The 20,888-nt window shown below is 45.8% G+C and overlaps 6 protein-coding genes across 13 annotated transcripts in view; 3 read left to right on the top strand and 3 right to left on the bottom strand.

Annotated features, from left to right (window-relative positions):
- The window catches only part of kst (spectrin beta chain, non-erythrocytic 5 kst), a 42,668-nt gene extending 40,963 nt beyond the window's left edge, over window positions 1-1,705 (top strand). For 3 of the 6 annotated variants that reach the window (XM_032435030.2, XM_032435031.2, XM_002046597.4), the window contains 2 exons: window positions 80-718; window positions 1,213-1,705. In XM_032435030.2, coding sequence (XP_032290921.1) covers window positions 80-718; window positions 1,213-1,469 — 896 coding nt within the window. In that variant the 3' untranslated portion in view covers window positions 1,470-1,705. Of the gene's footprint in view, window positions 1-79; window positions 719-943; window positions 1,004-1,212 lie in introns of all 6 variants that reach the window. The other 3 variants (XM_032435032.2, XM_015175643.3, XM_015175642.3) reach the window with 3 other exon arrangements.
- A 93-nt stretch (window positions 1,706-1,798) lies between these two features.
- On the bottom strand, window positions 1,799-5,976 carry LOC6624559 (uncharacterized). The gene is made up of 2 exons (XM_032435033.2): window positions 4,557-5,976; window positions 1,799-4,491 (listed from the first exon to the last, which is right to left on the bottom strand). The coding sequence occupies exons 1-2, from the start codon at window positions 5,091-5,093 to the stop codon at window positions 2,188-2,190; spliced, it is 2,841 nt and encodes a 946-aa protein (XP_032290924.1). The 5' UTR covers window positions 5,094-5,976; the 3' UTR covers window positions 1,799-2,187.
- A 2,982-nt stretch (window positions 5,977-8,958) lies between these two features.
- GC (gamma-glutamyl carboxylase) lies at window positions 8,959-15,318 on the top strand. 2 transcript variants are annotated; one of them, XM_015175644.3, is made up of 4 exons: window positions 8,959-9,188; window positions 12,760-13,382; window positions 13,440-13,786; window positions 13,844-15,318. In XM_015175644.3, the coding sequence occupies exons 2-4, from the start codon at window positions 12,796-12,798 to the stop codon at window positions 14,953-14,955; spliced, it is 2,046 nt and encodes a 681-aa protein (XP_015031130.1). In that variant the 5' UTR covers window positions 8,959-9,188; window positions 12,760-12,795; the 3' UTR covers window positions 14,956-15,318. The 2 variants fall into 2 exon arrangements, with proteins under 2 accessions (XP_015031130.1, XP_002046636.1); XM_002046600.4 differs by having other exon boundaries at window positions 12,776-13,382.
- Window positions 9,741-12,398, top strand: LOC6624461 (uncharacterized). The gene has a single exon (XM_002046599.4). The coding sequence runs from the start codon at window positions 10,224-10,226 to the stop codon at window positions 10,902-10,904; it is 681 nt and encodes a 226-aa protein (XP_002046635.1). The 5' UTR covers window positions 9,741-10,223; the 3' UTR covers window positions 10,905-12,398.
- A 105-nt stretch (window positions 15,319-15,423) lies between the features above and the next one.
- Window positions 15,424-20,837, bottom strand: ABCB7 (ATP binding cassette subfamily B member 7). 2 transcript variants are annotated; one of them, XM_002046601.4, is made up of 6 exons: window positions 20,695-20,837; window positions 18,800-18,929; window positions 17,536-17,662; window positions 17,306-17,460; window positions 15,899-17,247; window positions 15,424-15,832 (listed from the first exon to the last, which is right to left on the bottom strand). In XM_002046601.4, exons 1-6 carry the CDS (start codon window positions 20,803-20,805, stop codon window positions 15,578-15,580), a joined length of 2,127 nt encoding a protein of 708 aa, XP_002046637.1. In that variant the 5' UTR covers window positions 20,806-20,837; the 3' UTR covers window positions 15,424-15,577. The 2 variants fall into 2 exon arrangements, with proteins under 2 accessions (XP_002046637.1, XP_015030890.1); XM_015175404.3 differs by having other exon boundaries at window positions 17,536-17,755.
- On the bottom strand, window positions 18,800-20,837 carry LOC26530835 (SET domain-containing protein 4). The gene is made up of 3 exons (XM_015176172.3): window positions 20,695-20,837; window positions 18,996-20,457; window positions 18,800-18,929 (listed from the first exon to the last, which is right to left on the bottom strand). Exon 2 carries the CDS (start codon window positions 20,391-20,393, stop codon window positions 19,026-19,028), a length of 1,368 nt encoding a protein of 455 aa, XP_015031658.1. The 5' UTR covers window positions 20,394-20,457; window positions 20,695-20,837; the 3' UTR covers window positions 18,800-18,929; window positions 18,996-19,025.
- Window positions 20,838-20,888: the final 51 nt, after the last annotated feature.

Genomic DNA, 20,888 nt, shown 5'->3' on the forward strand with positions numbered 1-20,888 from the left:
CACATACCTTTTGTCATCCATTGTAAAACGAAAAAAAAAAAAACGTGTCCCCTGCCCAAATTCGACTCGTAAATATTAGATAATCCGCCGCCATTGCCCACAACAATGCCGCCCCTGGGCAGCAGCGCCCATCAGCAGCATCAGCATCAGCATACCCATCAGATGCCGCATGCGGCGCAGGTGCAACAGCGCATAAATGCATTCAATGCAGCAGCCAATCAACAGCAGCAGCAGCAGCAGCAGCCCGACTACTACAACAACAACATTGTGCGGCAGCAGCAACAACATCTGGGAACGCCGCAGAGAGTGCCCTCACTGGGCAGCGGACGCATCGACTCGACGCGCAAGTTCATTGAAATGGAGGCGCATGCGCCGGGCAACAGCTATAGCAGCAACAGCAACAATAACGGGCACAGCTCCGGCAGCAGCAGCAGCAGCAGCACAACGAAGCGCACCGTTAGCTACTCGAGCAGCGGTGCGAGCAGCAATGGCAACGGTAATGTTATGCAAAAGAATAGCACAGCAACAACTATGACAACAACGACAACAACGATACAACAACAACAGCATGCGACAAGCAGTCGCACGGTTTGGCATCTAACGAGCTCACCAACATCATCAACAAAATCATCATCGGGCTCCGTTGACCATAACAATGCCATCAGTAATCCAAGCTACATGGGTCTACATTTAAATAACAATAACAACGATGGAATCGGTACACAAACAGTTATCCTAACATATATAAGGCTTGCATTTGGTTTACCTATTCTTTAGTACTTTGCGGCATGTAGTCAGTTGCTGGAGCTTAGCTTTTGGTTATTGGTGCTTCAGCTGTCTCTCTCTCTCTCTCTCTCTCTCTCTCACTATTTTTAACTCTCTTTTTTGATTTTCTTTGATTTGCATGCCAAAAAAAATATATATATATTTAAACTGTGTGAAGGTTCAACTGTAAAGCCGGTGAAAATAACGCGTCGTTCCTATCTGCGCACGAGTTTGCAAAGTATATTGAAGTTTCTCTCTCTCTCTCACTCTCTTAATGCGTTTACTATAGGCTAAGAGTACTCTTTATGCACACTCACAGTCTTTTTTGTTAACATCATACGCTCTCTTTTATGTTATCATGCATGCGCTTTCTTCATCAGACGCCGCACTGCTCTGCTCACACATATTCACTCTCCCGATCTCTCTCTCTCTCTGTTTTCCGCACAGGTTGGGGCAACACTCGCTTTGAAAGCAATCGACCCGTGTCGCTGCAGCCCGACTCGATCAGCTTTACGCGCGCATCGGCCGAAAGCTCCAGCGAGAGCGAAGCTCAGTCCATTTCCTCCGTTTCGGGTGTGAAGGGCAGCAAGAGCAAAGAGGAGCGTCGCAGCGGCATGTTCCGCATATTTGGCCGGAAGGGCGGTGACAAGGAGAAGGAGAAGGAAAAGGACAAACGCCGATCGAGTCAAGCGCCGCCACAGTGAAGCAAATAAGTATATACAAAATTCCAGCTAAGCTTAAACAAAATTTCTTCGGACAATTGCATTGGAATATTGACCGCGTTGGCGGTGCCAATTGTTTTTGTATTTTTTATATACATATATAAATGGTAAATATTTAATTCTTAACCCACAACATTGCCAACTGGGCAAACAAAATTCGAAACAAAACAAAAAAAAAAAAAACAAAAAACAAAAAAAAAAAAAACAATAAAAATAAACTATATATAAATATATGAAAATGTGTCTTGCAACGTTGAAACAATATTATGTAAAACAGTCAATGTTCTAATTGCATTATAAAAATGTAACTATAAGTTTGTTCGTTGTATGCTTATGCTTAAATTTAATTTTTTCGTAAAACAAAACAAAAAGAAAACAAAACCAATAAAAATTATTATATTATATGTGAAAATTCAACTTCCGTTTGATTTTCTCATTGAACATTAAACAATAGATGGCGCCTGCGGCCGGGTTTAATTTTCGAGGCATTTTGTATGCATTTTATTATTGGCAAGTAAAACTGCGCTTAAGCCTAGGATTTAAGGATATAATATGCATATGGATAAGATCAATATTGTATGGAAAGGGCCCTTCCACCGGTTTTGGGTATTCTTCGTGTCTCCTAAATACAATAAAAACAAGCGAGTAGTCGACTATACAAATCCGAGTCAAGTCCGTGTCGTTCCGTTTAGATCCCGGTCTAACCATAAAGACGACCATGCGTCGACGTGGTCTGATATTGCACCAGATTTCCGTGCGTCTGCAGCTGCGGCTGCTGATAGTAGGCGGCCTGATGGTACAGAGCTGGTGAGGCGGGCTCATTCACCTGGATCTGATGGTAGTTGGTGATGGGCTCGTGCTCGACCACCTCACGCACCGTCTGGAACGGATGGTTGACCACGATGCGGCGCTTGTGGAAGGTCTCGCTGGTCGCAGCGGCATCGGTGGGTGCGGCTGTGGCCGAGATGACGCGCTCGTTGGGCTGCAGGTGACGATTGAGATGGCCGGCGGCGCCATTGAGCGACACGTCCACATCCAGCTGGGGCTGGGCAGGCGTGGGTGTGGCCTGTGTGGTGGGAACAACGGCGGCGGGCGCCTCAACCAGCCGCTGAAACTGTTGCTGAGGCTGGCGCAAGCGGGCAGATTTCTCCCGCTGCATCTCCGCTTGCTCCTCGCGCGTCTGATCGCAGTCGGGCTTCAGTGGGGTTATCGTTGCCGTGGCCACAATGGACTGATCCCGATCATCGTGATGCGGTATTTGCAAGTGAATTTGTGCCTTGGCTGCTTCCTTGGACTGCTGCTGCTTGGGCGCCTCCATCAGACGACCAGATTCCTGCTCCGGATCGTAACGCATGCGCGAATACGGAGCACTATACTCCAGCTCCTCAGCCAGCGGACTACGCTGGCGGGCTGCCTGCGGATAGTAGGTGCGTGGAGCGGCGGTTCGCACCGCCGACTTGGCATAGACCACCGTGGGACCCGAATGGCTGCGCAAATAGGGCTTCAGCTCGGCCACATGGGCGGGCAGCTCCTGACCCTGGCTGGACACCGGCAGCTCCGTGATGCGACGTTCCTTGGGCGGCGGCTGGCGACTGCGACCCAAATAAATATTATGCTGCGATGGCGGCAAATGAATCTTGTGCTCGTGTTTGATTATCTGCGGGCGCGGCGCCTCCTCGAGACGCGCCGGCTGCGTCTCGACATTGCCAGCATTGGCATTGGGCAGAAACTCGCCGCTAAAGTAATCCTCATTGCTGGCACTCTGATAAGGCTGGCGATTGTAGCTATTCGTGCGCTGATAGCTGCGCTGGGGCGGATAGCTGGGCTCGCTGCGGACGTAGTCGTAGTCCGGCTGCTCGGGCTCTAGGCGTGTAAGCATCTTGGGTGTCAGATGCTTCTTGTTGATCTGAAACTGATTGCCGTTGCCATCGGTAGCAATCACACTGGAGCTGGAGCTGGGATTGGAGCCGGAGGTGGAGCTGGAACTGGAGCTGGACTGGCGGTTGCCATCGGTAGCATCGCTGCCTTGCGGCTGCTGCTGCAGCTGCGCCTCCACATACTCATCCTTGGGCGCCTGATCGTAGGCGGGCATGGTGGTCACACTGGAGCCAATTGTGGTCACCTGAGCCTGCTCCTTGGCTGGCGCCGGCGACCTGTACTCGTTGCCATTGTTGTAGCTGTGCGTCTGCACCTGTCCATTGTGATTGTCGTAGGCGGAGGCCACGGCGGGATGCGGATGACCCAGTGGCAGCAGTGTCTCACCTTTGGGTATCTTGGCCACCGGATGATCCAGCTCCACGACAAGTGTGCCCGCCGGCTTGATAACGACGCGCTCTTCTATGTCGTAGAACTCCTTCTGTATGGCCGGATGACGCACCTCGTATTTCTTAGCCTTGAGCGCCGGCTGCACAATCTGTATGGTCTTCGTGACGAGTGGGCGTGGCGGTGCCGCATAGCCACGCTGTGGCGGTAAGTAGCCAGCCTGCTCTGCGTAGTCATCGTAGCTGGCGTCCACAGCTGGCGGATACTGATCCTGGTAGTCATCCTGCACATCCTCATAGCCGCTGTAGCCGCTCTGGTCGTAGCTGGGTCGGTTGTAGCTGCTGCCGGCATCGTAGCCGGGCTCGTATGAGGAATCAAAACCCTGCTTGCCATCGTTGGGGATTGATGCGGGCACCGTTGCAGGAGCCGAGCTGGAGCTAGAGCTGACACTGGCGCTGGCTGCGGGCGCAAGGGCTGCAGCTTGTACGGGCGCCGGCTGTGGCGGCTCGTAGATGGGTTTGCTGTCCTGCGCCTGCTCCACATTGGCGCTCTGGCCCTGCGACGCACCTGGAGCGGCTACCTGGCGCTCGAACATGCGCAGTTGCTGCGACTTGGTGCCGCCAATGGACACAGCGTCGTCGTCGGCAGCTAAGGAACTAGAGCTGGAGCTGCTGCTGCTGCTGCTGCTGCTGCTGCTGGACTGGGTGTAGCGCTGGGGCGAGGGACTGGAGGATTCGAAGACCTGGCGGGCGGGGCAACGAAATATGTTAGGCAAAAACAGCCCAGCTAATCTTCACTAGAACTCACGGTCTCCACGGACGGTCCATGGCTGTGATACGATTGAATGTAACGCTCGAATTCCTGATTCTGACGCAGCTGCTGGTTGCGCTGACGGAACTGGCCGCTGTGCGGCGGCTGCTGATGCATCGAGGGGCGACGTCCGTGCATGCGACGACGTGCCATGCGACCATTGGCAGAAACAGGAGCCGCCTGTGCTGGCTGCAGGCCCAATCCCTGTCGTGGTGTCTGCTGCGATTGTTGCTGGGATTGCTGCATCTGTTGCTGTTGTTGGGATTGCATCGACTGTTGCTGCTGTCCCTGCATCTGCATCTGCTGCTGCTGCTGCGGTCGCTCCTGCAGCCGCTGAAAACGTTGCTCCTGCTGCTCCTCCTCCTCCGGCCGATAGGGACCTGCCTTTAGTTCCGCTGGCGCATGTCCATCAATGAAGCTAACATCCGCCGGATTTGTGGCCGGCTGTTGGGCTATGGAAATGTTGACATGTGTCGCCGCATGGCTGGCGCCCACCAGCGCCAGCAACAGCATCAACAGCGCACGGCACATCATAATCCTCTCAAGCTCTCACTAGGCAGTCCGCTTTAAATTGTGCTGGGAAACGTGCAGCCGTCGAACTCGTCTCGTTGTGTGACCAACAGCAGCGCATGCGCCGCATATTTATACGCAAACGGGGAAGCTATCACGATCACAATCACAATCACAATCACGATCACGATCACGATCAGGTCGAACATAAGCGTATGAGTGTCAATGTCAGCTGGGGCACTTGACACCGGCCAAACACCCTGTTTAGGGATGAGCCGCTTGCCCCAGTTCTACAATTAAAGGCATGCCGGGCGAGCATCCAGCTGCCAAATGATGATGCACGCATGCCAACACTTTTGTTTTGTTGTGTGGCACGCGCATTTCAATTGCCAAAAAGAAAAACGAATCGAAGTATAACAAAAATGCGTCTCCGTAATTGGAGGCGTAATTGTCGGAAGGTCAGCTCTCGGGTCGAGCAGCGCCTATACGACGTATACGTAATATTCGGCCTGCAATTCGCGGATTGCGACTTGCAACTTGCCACTTGGAATTTGAACTTGAAATTGATTTTCTAAATGAGACGCTTACGCGCTGTAATTGTGTTTTAGTTTATTTTGGAATTTGTGATTTTGTTTTTGGCCAGCCGCGAAATTAGTCGCGAGCATGTTACACATACGCCCCGTGTGGCCAGTCGGCCGCCAGTCAGGCAAATTTACGCAATCTTTCAGCTGGGCGCCGAATTCGCAACTATTTTGGCGCATACGTAATGCCGGAGATACACCTCGATAAAGGTTAATGGCTAACTTTAAGCTGTGGGCGTGGGCGTGGGAGCCCTCACAGCGTCCAGTCATAAACATTTGACAGCTTAGCCGAAGTAAAGTCTTGAATGACTAAACAAAACCGAATGCTCCACGAACATTTTACAAATAACCCGCGAAGGTGCTCTTATTTAGTTTAAATAATGCAGACTTTTTGTTTAAACAACTCTACCAACAAATACAAATGTAAAGTAGGCGCTCAAATTTGAGGTGGAAAAAAAAAAAACAAAACCAAAAAAAACTGCCTAGGCCAATATTCAACACCTTTGTGAGCTGCATGCAAAACGAGATATGTGAAAGATATGTAATATGAATGTGAACTTGAATGGACGCGAGTTAAAGGGCATTCCATTTGCGTCTATGAATATCACATGCAGAAACCAGCCGACTTTTTCAGGGCCAAAGCGTTAGCAATTAGGAATCCTACAAAGACTCCCAAATATTTGCTTAATATTTCAATTCTATGCGAAACGCCTTTCAATTAATTTTCCAATAAAATATTTGTTCTTAAATAAGGTTCTGATAACACATTTTCTAATATATCCATGTAATAAGACAACATTATTCGTCGTCAAAATGCATATAAAATAAATTCCCTGAAATATATAGACATAGGTCAAAATATTCCATAACTTGGTCAAAACTCATCCGATTTTCACGAGGCTTGGCTTTTTATTAATGGTTTAGCCTCTAGATAAATTTGGCATAAAAATCTGGCAACACTGTTCTTGGTCCAAATTCATGTCAAAACGGTACTCTCGAATATCCTACATAGATATAGATCAAAATTTCCTACCCCAAAACTCGGTCAAATCTTATCCGATTTGATTAAGTGATGACTCTTTGTTCATGGTTTGGCCTCGTGTTCAATTTGTAATCTAAATCTGACAACAATATGCTAGTTCGAAAATCATAAAAGAACAGTAGTCTTATGTATGCATGTTTGTTTTGCATGTACATATGCAAGCATGCATGCATGCGTACATGTATGCATACATGTCCGGATGCATGCATACATGCCCACATGCACAAATACATGTATGCATGTAGAAATAAATGCATGCATGCATCCATGCACACTCACACACACATACATACATACATACATACATACAGACATACATACATACATACATACATACATACATACATACATACATACATACATACATACATACATACATACACACATACATACATACATACATACATACATACATACAAACATACATACATACATACATACATACATACATACATACATACGTACATACATGCTCTACATCTACATACATATCGACTTACCCGCTCCACCTCCTCCTGCTCCACCGCCTCCTTCACAGTTGCTCCTCCAGCGGCCGTTGGAACCAACGTTTCCTGCCTTGTTGAATTTCAGCAAGGCCTACTTGAACTTTTGAGAATCGAGGAGGAGAGCACTTGGTAGGAATTCGTTTTATTTAAATTTGCAGCACAGCGACAAATAAGCTTGGTCTGCGATTGGTGTTAAAAAACATACATGCATACATACATACATTCATGCATACACTAACACATATACGCCCACATACAAACACACATACATACACACACACACACACACACACATATGCATACGTACGCATATAAAAAACTTATTTGCCTTCGTAAAAAATAATTGTATTATTACTTGGTTTCATATAGGCTACCTATTCTAAAATTTGTTTAGAATCTACACTTATATATAGAATCTATACTTTATTTATAGTTCGTAATTTTATAAAAACTACTCTTTCAATAATTTCTGGGAACAGTTTGACAGTTCCAGACTTTCTGGACTTGTAATTGTCATAAAACCACCCATATTTATATAAGACATAGCGTTTGAGCCTTAGGTTGAACCTTTTAATCAATTCGACAAAAAATTTAAATGTACCTTTGGAAATTGTACATAACTTTGATATATATGAACAGATATTCAAAGAGAATATATATATATTAATAACCATGCATTTCTTTTAATAATAAGTTTGACCAGTAAAATAAGCTTCGGTTCCATTATATATAATAGTTTTTAGAAAATCAAACCAAGCGTCTCTCTCCCTTTCTCTCTTTAGTCCTGCAAAGCTCATAGGAGGCTCAATTTGATAGGATACATCACATCATACAAATTTGGAACTACAACAACAAAACAACTTCTAGAACCTCATTACATTGCCTTGATTTAAATCGAGAACAAAGGCAGCTTAATGTTGCTTTCACTCGATGCTACTTTAACAACAGTAACAACTTGTGGCTGTCAAATTGACAGGCAGATGGGTCTATAAATAGGAGGGAGCGGCATATAGTTAGTATACCAGGTAGTGCTTAAATTAAATCCGAGAGCTTGCCAAACTTATTGTCAGGGAACTGCGCACTTGGCAACTCGCATGGGCTGCTGCAGGATTTAGCTGGAATCGGGGCACACACGTGGGTGCCGTGTATTGCATACATAAATAACAATTGGAGATACGACGTAGATGGCACCTTGGAGGAGCAGCGGCAGCCGGAGGACAATAATAAAAATAAAGCTGAATACAAATATGAGACTGAGTTGGCTGAGATGATATTTAAATCAGCTGCACGCAGGCAGGTGAGCTGGCAGTTGGGCAGGTGGGCACGTGGCGTCGCCTGTTTACCACGCTTGCCACACCTGATTAAAATCTATTGACACCAAAACTGGAGCACTGCAGAGACAAACAGAGAAGCAAACGGAAATGGTTGCCCTCTGCCCACTTAATGAAACCCAATTACACCAGTCGACCGGGCAAACAAGAACAGCTGCAGAGAGTCGCTGGCGCAGCTGCCGCTACACCTGTTAACGCTATTTGCATTTTGTCGCCTTGTGTAGAAGCACTAAATATAATATATTTTATTATTATGTGTAAGAGGGCGCCACCCCCTCCTCCTGCTGTTCATCATCCTCTTTATGGGCAAGGACATGCGCAAACAACACCCCGACCACCCACCAATAACCTATCCAAGACCCGGTCCTTCCTCCAGCTGGAGAGCCGCTCACCTCAGTATAAATAGGGCGCTGCTTTGCGCACACAGCCTCAGTTGCTGGAGCGTGTTGCTCGCGTGGCCTTGTCCCTACGGCTCCTCTTGGTTTCAGTAAAAGTCTCACGTTACAAGCCGCAAACTGTTGCGAAAATCAAGCTGCAGCAAAAGTCGCAACAAAGGTTCTAAGTTCCCAGCGGATGTTGTTGTTTTCCATGTGTTTACCCAATTTACCGCCAATCTGTGTAATTGGACAACGTTGGAGTAATATTTAAGCCAAATCCAGGTAAGCCACACATTTGATTCATACATGAGCTATTCGAGCCGAAATATGACTATATTTTGGTCTGAATTGATTGTCAAGCTTAATATAAACAAATTAAATGGAGTAAATCGAACAGCTGGTTTTATATGGCAACACATCTCATATTATAAGGTTCTAGGCTTCAAAATAATTAAATTTGATGAGTTAATAAAAATTAAATTTAAATTATTGTATGTATAAAAGAATTAATCTCGAAAAACTGCCACACATTAAATACTATATGAAATGAGTGTCAAGAAATCATAGAAATGATAATAATTTTACTGAAATTTAAATATTTACAAGTAGCTTGTAGCTGTTGCAAAAAGGATGCAAGGAGTTGCATTTGCAGTGTTTCATTTCCATAAAACGCAGCGCTGCTTTACAACACTGCAAATGACCCAACTTGAACAGCGTTGCCAGAGTTGCAGTTTTGCAGCTTTTGCAAGCAAGAATTGATAAACGAAAAAGGAGAGCGAAATTTAATGACTCTTACAAATAGAAAAACAAAATCATATGGGGCAGAAAAATTAGTTACAAAAACAAAAGCACAAGAGCACAAATGAACGGCAACGCGTACGTAACAGACAAAAGCAGAAGCCGATAAAAAGCCACCCTTACGACGGGCGCCGCGTTGCCAGGCGTCAGGCGGCAGGCATCGGGCAGCTTTTCTAAGGGTTCGCATTCAGTTGAACAGCAAACTTCGAAGCGTACGGTTCGCAGTTCGGTTGCGTTTCTATTTTCTCCAACAATTTTCAGCTAACTTCTCGCACACTCACACCGATACCGTTGATAGCGACAGGCCAGCCAACCAGCAGACAGAATATTCGCTCATACACAGTGCTTGCGCGCGTTGTGTGTGTGTGTGTGTGTAGGCTCGTGTTCGTGTTAGTGCATATGCGTGTGTGCTTGTGTTGAGTGTGTGTGTGTTTTTCTCGACATTGTCGACGTTCTCCTCAAACCAAACACGTTAAAAAAAGTATATATATATATATATATATAAAAAGAAGTGCAAAGATGGCCGAAAATTGTCCAAAATGCAAAAAATCAATCAACTCGAAGGATGCAATCATCATCTGCAACTCGGACGACTGCCTGAAGAAGTTCCATCGCACGTGCGTCAATATAGACGATGCAATGTACGATTTGATACAGAAGAACCCAATGATATCGTTTAACTGTGATGAGTGCAGAAATCAATCACCGAAGGCGCTGTCCGCCAAATTGCACACCATCGAGGAGAAGGTGAACAAGGTGTGCAATGGGGTCAATCAGATCCAGGGGCGGATGTACCAACAGTATTTCCAATTTGGCAATCAGCCCGTCAACAATCTGGACGGCAAAAAGCATCCGCAGCAAAACAATCTCATCGTTGTTGGCAACAATTGCAATTCGGATCGATTGCAGGTCGTCTGCGACTACGGTCGCTGGGTGCAGGTGGGCAAATTTGCGACAAACACCAGCGAGGATGACATTATCGAGCACCTGGCCGAGGAGCTAAAGATCAACAAGAATCTGGTCAAGTGCACCAAGCTGGTCAAAAACGATGCCAACCTATCGCAGCTATCCTACTGCAAATTTAAGATATCCATACCGGACTATCGTTTCAATGAGCTGTTCAACGAGGCGATTTGGCCAAGTGGCGTTATGGTTAGCCCATTCACACCACGCTCTCAGCTGAATCAGAATCGCATATAAAACGAGAGAGACCGAACGGGCGCAGCAGCGAGAGCAAGCCGCGGCGGCAGAGAGCGCGCCTGCGCACCAATGGGCGGTGGGGTGGCTGCCGACAGAGAGTGTGAGAGTGAGAATGGCAGTGGGAGGGAGAGAGCGCGCGCGGCTGCTGAAGGAGGAGGGTTGCCTGTGCCGGTCGGTCAGCGACAATAGCAACCACAATAATAATAATAACAACAACAACAACAGCAGCAACAACAACAACAACAACCATACAGTTTTCATTCGATAATGTTTTGTGCCGGGTTGGCTTCACTTTGTATGCAACATTTTTCAACACTGACAACTCGAAAACTTTGTCTCAACACTTTTCGAAGCTTAAAGGCAAGAATTGCAGCCACACTGATTACTTAAAGAATTAACTTTGAAAATGCAATTTAAAATGTTTTAGCGTTGCGTAAAATTATCGAAAAATTGATAAGAAAGCAAAAGAAAACCAAAACTTAATATTTTTAAATAAACAAAACAAAACCAAAGTTAAATACTTAAATGTGCAGCAGAGTCAAATATTAGTCATTTATGCATAACTGTCGTATTTAAATTAAACAAAATGAAACTCAACTATTCAACCACAAAATCAAACCACAAATGAAATATATATAAATAATTAAGCTATTTAAACAAGAGGCACCGAAACCAAGTTTAATTTTTATACCTGCTAACAATCAAATTTCCCCTTATAGTTTTTTTTAATACTTATTTTAGTGTACTTCCCCGCAATTCCAAACCAAAGAAGTTTTAAACCAAAGCATTAGCTTATATACAACTTATTCTCAATAAGCATATTCAGCTATATTGTATTCGTATTTGCGTAGTTTGAGGCATTTTCAAAGCTTGTTCCCAAAAATTTCTAGAAATTTTGCGAACCACTTAAATGAACAATTTTGCAAATTGCAAATTGTAAAACATATTCAAAACAAAACTTATATGTATTTCTATATTCGAAACTATATTAAAATGTCAAATGAAAAACAAAACAAAAAATATAGAAACCTGTTCAAAACAACTTTAAAGAACATCAGTTGGGGGTTTGAGAATTTACATAGAGCGGCAGCTGGGCAAATAAATGTTGCAATAAACTCAACTCAAGAATATATAGAGATGTAATAAATATTATAAATATATATATTTCGTAATTGATGTATTTTTTTGTACGCGAAAACCGTTTCGCTAAACACACAGGAACACAATAGGATGACAAAAAAAAGAATATTTCAATGATCGCAGCCTCCGACGTTAGATTTTGGGCAATGGAACGGGGGCAGGGGTTCGTTGGAGGTGTGCATCATATAAAAAAAAAAGACAGCAAACGTAGATTTCTATTTACGCAAGAGAAATAAAAAAAAAGCAAAAGCAAAAAAAAAACACATATATTATATATTTAGTATACAACAATATGCATGCATGTATTTATGTCAACTTTTTCAATAAATTCTACAAAAAAAAAACCAACCAAAACTTAATTTTGTTGAACGACTGAATTATTGGAACGGCAGGGTATATATTAAAATGATCTCGAATCACAATCCAAAAGCAAAATTAGCTTAAACTGATTGCGAATTACAAGCCAAAAGCACTTTTGAAACAATTTAATATTATCATTTAAGTACGAATATCAATACCAAAATCAACCAAGACTGATTGTGAATTATAAGCTAATCTGTTTGGTCATATATAGCAAATTCAGCTTGAACTGTTTGTGAATTACAAGCCAAAGGCACACTCAATGCATTCGAAATGAGCTTTAACGGCTTTTAAGTTTTGTTTTCCTATCAGGGGCAACTTTAAATTCATGGCACATTTTTATACCACGCTTTAGTTTCTACTTTAAGCAGCCCCTCACCTCACAGGCAGTATGACCAACTCGAAACGCAAACAGCCCACAAAACCCACAAACACAACAGATGCCGCCGCAGAAAATAAATCCCCAGCTGCAGATGATGAGCCGTGCACAACCGGGACGGAAGAGGCAACAGATCCGGAGCCCAGTCCAACCGCACAGTTCTTTAAGCTTTGCTTTGGCCATGAGCTGCAAAACTTTGCTAGCTTGCAGAGTTTCACGCGCTGGCTGCAACGACCTGTGGATGGCGCCGCCCTGGGTGTATTCCGGATGCTCTATGGCGCCGCCATGCTGATTGACATAGCCGAGGAGCGCGGCGGGGGGCAGCTGGACGTGCGCTACGGTGAACCGCATCATTGTCATTTTCCGCTGTTCAACGGAATGGCCGCCTTGGACTACCCGCTGATGGGCTGCGTCTATCTGGCCATGTGGCTGGGCGCCTGGGGCATTATGCTGGGTTATCGTTTTCGGCTCAGCTGCCTGGCATTTGTCACGGGCTACTGGTACATCTTTTTGCTGGACAAGCCGGCGTGGAATAATCATAGCTATCTATTCGGATTGGTCGGCACGCTCTTGCTGTTCACCCAGGCGCACAGCTACTGGTGAGTGTAATCCTGTCAGCATATTCAATTTAATTTATCTTGTGACATCGCTTGCAGCTCCCTGGACAGTTGGCTGAGGCCAGAGCTGAGGCAGCCGGTGCCGTATTGGAATTACTTTCTCATCAAGTTCCAGTTCTTTGTGCTGTACATGTACGCGGGCCTGAAGAAGTTTTCGCTGGAGTGGCTCTCCGGTTATGCCATGTCCAGTCTCAGTCAGCATTGGGTCTTTGCGCCCTTTCGCCAGCTGCTGGACGAGGAGCTAATCGATTTGCTGATCATCCATTGGTTTACGGCCTTCTTCGATCTTTCCATAGCATTCTTTATGACCTGCGAGAAGACGCGTCTGCTGGTTACTCCGTTCATGATTAGCTTTCACTTGATGAACTCGCGACTCTTTATAATAGGTGAGCTCTGAAAGGAATTCCCTGCTTTAATCTTTAATGCCTCTATCGTTTGCATAGGCATGTTCCCGTGGGTCTGCCTGGCGGAGGTGCCGCTCTTCTTCAGCTTCGACTGGCCACGACGCTTAAGCTGCCTGGTCAAGACGATGCCAGCAGCAAAGGAGGAGAAGAAAGCTCCAATCGGCGATGAACCTGGCTTCAAGGATCAGTTGCGCAGCTGCATCATAATCTTCTATTGCGCGCTGCAGCTGTTTCTGCCCTACTCTCACTTCATCACCAAGGGCTACAACAACTGGACGAATGGTCTCTATGGCTACTCGTGGGACATGATGGTGCATTCCTACGATACGGTGCTGACTTCCATCAAGGTGGTCGACAATGACAACCAGAAGGTGCACCATCTGAATCCCTATGCATTCACCGAATACGATCGCTGGACAAAGTATGCGGACATGGCTGTCCAGTATGCCAAGTGCATTGAGAAGAACATCCGAGAGGACATGGATCAGCATCCGCAGAACAGTCCGCTGACCAGCAGCAACATTTCCATTTACTTTGACATTTGGTGCGCCATGAACGGGCGGTTTCAGCAGCGCACTTTTGATCCACGCGTGGATCTCCTAAAGGCGCCCTGGTCGCCCTTTAAGCGCACGCCCTGGTCACTGCCGCTGCTCACCGAGCTGAATCATATGCGTCCGAAACTCAAAACGATTGCCAATGAGGTGCTGGCCTGGAACAACTACTCGGATGTTATATTTGTCGCCGATTTCCCGGGTCTAACGCTGAGCAACTTCATCGCTCCGACTCTATTCAACTGCAGCCTGACAATACTCGAAGGTAATGTGCGCTACAAGAGCGCTAAGGATGGTGAGGCGTTCTTCCTGACGGCCGGCAAGAGCATTGGCCTGGAGAGCAATGCTACGCACTATGTGACCACGATTGGCCAGAAGCCAGCCTCCTATTTGTACACCTATGTGAACAAGACCATGCTGGAGCAGGACATTGTCATAGATGATGTGGGTCAGTCCAAGGAGCGTTCCTTGCTGCCGCTCTGGAAGGAGTTCAAGCAACGCCTTGCCAATTACCAACAGTTCCTCAAGCATTTGGCCAATTGCTTGCTCTACCTGCTATACGATGTGCCCATACCGATTTCCATTAGAGAGAGAGATTAAGAATGAAGCAGACGAGATTATATTCCACTTGCTGCAATGTATTTCCTTGCCTAAGTCCCTTAGTGTCACATAATGTGTGGGTGATAAAACTGATAATAAATGTTTAAATGTTATACCTCAGAAGATGACAATTTTGATTCCAACTCTTTCTTCAGAGCGTACCGAGTCAGAAAATGATTATCTTTCCAAGATTATGATATGAATTCCCAAGTTAAGGTCGTTTTATGTGTTTGTGAAGTATATTATAATCGGAGTAATAAATTTTCAAGCTTCACATAATGGATTTTCCTCGAAAAACATGGAACAGTTATCAAACGTATTTCCACAAAAGGCGTGAAACTGCTTTCCATCTGGACTTCAAATTAGTCTACTGGGAGCTAGTCACAGGGTATACTAGACCCTTGGGTGCTTGACTGTTCTGTTATCCATCCAAACAATGTTATGCTATATTTACATAATGCAAATATATACTTATATGTATAACTGTATTTACAAACCGGACACAATATTATTTTCAACCTAAATATTAACAAATCTCTGCACTTAAAATTTTGTGACCTCGTCAATTAACAAAGCGCATCATTAAAACTAGAAAACGTGATCAACGTGGCCAACAATAAGACTACAGAACGTTCGCTGTTTTTTGCTGCGACGCCTCCTCTGCGCGACGACTAGGATCGAATTGTTGGGTCTGTGTTTCCCACAGGCGGGCATAGAGGCCATTTTGCTTGAGCAACTCCATGTGCGTGCCACGTTCTCCCACACACCCATTCTCTAGCACCAGAATCTCATCGGCATCCTTGATTGTGGACAAACGGTGGGCAATGCAAATACTGGTGCGGCCCGAGGTAGCGCGTGAAAGAGCCTGCAATATGTTCTGCAAAAGGAAATGGCATCAGCTAAGTCGGCGACGCAAGCAAGCCAAGCAGGCCAAGAGACTCACATGCTCCGTGATGGAATCCAAACTGCTGGTTGCCTCATCGAAGATCAGAATGGGCGTATTCTTCAATATGGCCCGCGCAATTGCCACACGCTGCTTCTCGCCGCCGGAGAGCTTAAGGCCCCGTTCGCCGACCTGGGTTCGGTACTGATTGGGCCAGCTCATGATCGAATCATGCAGGTCGGCCATACGTGCCGCATTTTGCACATCCATGTGCGATTTGCTCAGGTTGCCGTAGTGTATATTATGTTCGATGGTATTGTGGAAGAGCACAGAGTCCTGAGGCACCACTGCAATGCTTCGGCGCAGACTGTCCAGTTCAACGCCGCTGATATCCTGGCCCCCAATTAAAATACGACCCGCGTTTGGCTCGAAGAAGCGAAAGAGTAAACGCACCATAGACGATTTACCGGAACCGGAACCACCTACAATGGCCACATTCTTGCCGGCGGGTATGCTAAACGACAGATCCCTAAAAATGGCCTTGCCCGGCTCATACTCGAAACTAACATTCTGAAACTCAATAGACGCATTGCTGTTGTCCACGTACAGTGGCTGCGCATTCGGCGCCGACTGTATGCCGCTGTCCACATTCATGAGCGTAAACATGGCCTGCATGTCCAGCAGCGCCTGCCGCACCTCTCGATACACGCTGCCCAGAAAGCCCAATGGTATGGACAGCTGAAATAGTAAGCCGTTCACCATGACCAGATCACCGACCGTCATATTGCCCTGGACAATCTCCTTGGCGGCCAACACCATAATTAAACTGAGCGCGCTGCTGAAGATCGCATTTTGTCCAAAATTGAGCAGCGCCAGACTGGAGCTGGTCTTCAAGCTGGCCGTCTCGTACTTCTTCAATACCTCGTTGTAGCAGCCGGCCTCGTATTTCTCGTTGTTGAAATATTTGACCGTCTCATAGTTGATCAGCGAATCGACAGCCTTGTTGCCCGCCTCGTTCTCCGCCTGGTTCATGTAGACGCGAAAGCGTGTGCGCCACTGCGTCACACTCAGTGTGTACAGGGCATAGACGCCCACACAGCCCATGCTAACGCCAGCGAAAGCTAGACCGTATTTAATGCCCAATAAGCTGGAGACCAGCGTCAGCTCGAAAATGGTGGGCACTATGTTGAACACCATGGCGGAGAGCACAAAGTTAATGCCACGTGAGCCCCGATCGATTGTCTTGGACAGCGCGCCCGTCTGCTTGTTCAAATGAAAGGCTAAATCCAGATTGTGCAGATGTAGGAACACATTGGTGGCTATCTTGCGTATGGAATGGTGGGCCACCTTGGCGAACACAGCGTTGCGCAACTCATTGAAGCCAGCGGCACTGGCTCTGGCAATGCCATCTGCAAATGATGCAATTTTTGAATCGCATCTAATGGTATTGAGATTTGGAGCACTTACAGCCGAGCAGCAAGGCCGTGGCTGCCGACAGTACTGCGTCCGGCGCTGTATCCATGTTAAGCGTTGTCATCGTATCCACGGCGCCTTTGAACATAAATGGCACACACACGGTCAACAGCTTGGAGCCAGCGAGCAGACCCAGCGAGATGCCAACACTGCGACAGGGCAAACAATTAGCTGGGGTATATATAAAGTCCTTTCTTTTGTGTTCAAAATTATTTCAGCTTTACCGCTTGCGTACTAATGCATCATCCTTGGGCCAAATGTATGCCATCATGGCGCGCAGCATATCCTTCGAGGTGACCTCGGGTGCGTCCAGTTTGCCCAGCGTTGCGCTGCCATCGTTGCCGCTGCTGCCTATATGAACGTGACATAGACGTGATTGTTGTTGTTGTTGTTGTGGCAGTCGTTGTTGTTGTTGTAGCCCTGCTGCTGCTGCTGTGGCTGCAACTGCATCGAATTGACTTTAATGCAGCTAAATCCAAACAGGCGCCAATACAACAAACGAACAGACAAACAAACAAACGAGTGCATTTTTTTTGGGCTTATCATGTTACATATTAGCTCAAATATAAACAAAAATTAGTTAGTCAAAGTAAAAGCACAAATATGCAATAAACAAAAAAATAAACAGCATTAGACATTGCGCATATCCTTGCGGAAGTGTGACTGATTAAAGCTCTGAGAGAAATCGAAAATACGAGACAAATGTACAAAATTTCTATGTACCTCTATTTAAATAGACGGTACAGTAATCACTGGAACATGTGAACTCCCAACAACTAAAACTGGACATTTACATCCTCCTGCGACTCAGCATTTTCTCCACCTAACTCCACAATCCTTTGGCGAAATGCATAATGCATAATCAAGAGATTAACTTAGGTATTCCTAGTCCGATCCTTATGAACTGTTGATGTCTTAAGTGTGGCATACAAAATCGTGTATATATAGTCCAATTTCATGGCAGGCATCCAAAAATTGAATTCCATACGTTTGACATATCTACATCTGAATATTTTCTTTCAAGTCCTTTTTTGGAAAATAAGGGAATCTATGTAATTGTGCACATCACAGAATATATATTTAAAATATCCACTCCTAGCTTTTGCAGCTTCCAAGGTCGACGTGTCCACACAAACAGACTTATATATGTCGGATCAGTAATCGTCCTGATAAATATGTGTGTATATATTCCTTATGTGAAGATGATTCCTTATGCCGGTTACATACATTAGGACAAGACCCTTATACCTATATTATCCACACTATATATGTTCAGCGCATTAAAAATCAATCATAAGCCCCAATCTAATTTCTAATTTCGAAGCGAACACAGTTCATATTTAAACAGATTATTTATAACATTGAATTTAACATAAGCGTGGCGCGCTTTCAGTGGCACTTGTCTGTTATAGAAGCATTTAAAACACACTCTGCGTGGATATACTACAGCAAGTTATCTACAATATGTTAGGATAGACTTGGACCTACCTTTTAACTTCTTGGCAAAGACGCCGCCAAGTAATTTGTTGCCTGGTGTGGGCGTAAACGGGGTTATCCTCTTGTTGGACTTGGAATTGTGCTGTGAATCATCGTCCGATCTGGCAAGCGTGGCATAAAGCTGCAAAGTAAATGAGATCTTTAGAATAACTGATAAACATATGTTTACAAAATTAAATATGTATACTTTATTGCATAAAACAAAACTCGATTAGGTTTAACTATTAGCTTCGCAATGCGCTGCCTCAAAGTCGTGCAGGTAACGCAAGCACTCCAACAGGTAACCGTGCGCGACCGTGCCGCTCTCCGTGAGCTGTGGCAGCTGCTCCATCGCGCCCACAAAGCCACGGTACTCTTTAATTTTGTGTGCCAGCAAATATGATAGCTCCGGCTGCACATTGTCGAATTGGTCGACATCGCCGAAGGCAATTTGATTGAGCACATTGGGAAAGTGCGCCTGCTGCTTGAAGATTAGATGCAGCACCACGCGCAAATTGTGCGAGCAGCCGTCCTGAATGTGCACAAACATTTGGTCCATTAAATTATGCTCCCTGATGAATTTAAAGATATTGCGATGATAACTCTGCGCCGCCAGCTGCTTATTGTGCGCGATGAGCTGTTCAATGTCCGACAGTGTAAACTCAAAATAGTCGTGTGCGTTGCGCTCCAAATAAAAGCCGTACTCAGTGAGCAGTTTCAGATTGGGCAGCGCTCCATAGCTGATGAACAGCTGTTCGTATGGTCTCAGCTCGGGCTTCGACAACGCGTCAAGCGTGAGGACATAATCCTGGCTCTTACTGCCGGGCACCAGCTGCAGCTCTGCTGTTGTCCGCACGCTGTCCGAGTGATTGAATAGATCCAGAAACGGTGCCAGAGCCAGATTGGCGCTGCCGTTGAGCAACGCCCGGAAATGGCTGCGTGCCGGCGGCTGCAGTTGATGAGCATTGAGGTAGACGCTACGCGTGTTTACAGCAAAATAGGCTCGCCGATACTCCTCCAGAGTCCAAATGTCCTCGCAATAGCGCTGACCACAGCACTCGCAATGCTGTGCGCCCACCAGGCTCTTCAGCAACTGGTAATAATCGCGTATCTGACGATTTTGTGCCACTGTGCGCTCCAGCACGGACTCGGGCAGACACTGCAGCTCGGACATGGCACAGAAATAGGGCGTCGTATAGCTGCCTGGCAGCGTGCCCAGATAGGCAGACCATGGCGAGTTTTGTGTGGTATCGTGCAGATGCTGCTGATGCATTAGATAGCAGGCGACAAGCGACTGGAAGGACATGCGCGAATCCTTGTCAAACAAATCAGTATTGAAGAGCGCCTTGAACTGCGCATCCGACTCCAGTGTGGCTATGCTTATGAGACAGCTGGCGGGCAGGCGTATCAGCTCATCGCCAGCCTGAAAACGTGTACGCTTGGAGCACAAGCCGCGTCCAGTTTGGGGGAAATTAAGTGCAGAAAGCTGACTATGATTGCGCCAACCCAAGGCGTGCAGCTGGCCAAAAAGCACGTGCAGTGAATCGCTACTATCGATTGTTGTTTGTGGGCCGCGACGATGTCGTTGGCGCTGAGTGCGTCCCATTCTGCGTGTGTGCTGTTTTGGCGCCCGTAAAATGCTTTAGGATGTGAGATTTACTTTAGGCTTGCTGCAACGAAAGAAGCAAGTGCGTACGTACTTAGTGCATTGAGTTAATTGCGAAAAGGGGCCAAAACAACACACACGCAAATTGTTGCCTGACCTCTTTGATGTCGTTCTGTTTTAACTTTTAATACGCATGCTGTCCTAATCATTAACATTTATCAAACTTATGAAATCGTAATCTAACCATTTATGCATATCACGAGGTGGCCTTGAATTTTGCTATGATATTTATTGTACTTACCACACGCGTTTGCAGTCGTGTATAAGTTTGTTTGTGGCATGCAATGTGGAAAGTGTATGTAAGTGTCTTCTTTTTACTGCACAATTTACTTAAGTATAATAATCCGGCCATAACTTTACGCGAAAACAAATACTAAACTCTAATATTCTGGTAGGGACTGCTAAAAATATCGATACATTGCATTTGAAGCGATG

Source organism: Drosophila virilis, chromosome 3 (genome assembly GCF_030788295.1).
Source record: "Drosophila virilis strain 15010-1051.87 chromosome 3, Dvir_AGI_RSII-ME, whole genome shotgun sequence".
In the NCBI taxonomy this organism is placed as follows: Eukaryota; Metazoa; Arthropoda; class Insecta; order Diptera; family Drosophilidae; genus Drosophila; species Drosophila virilis.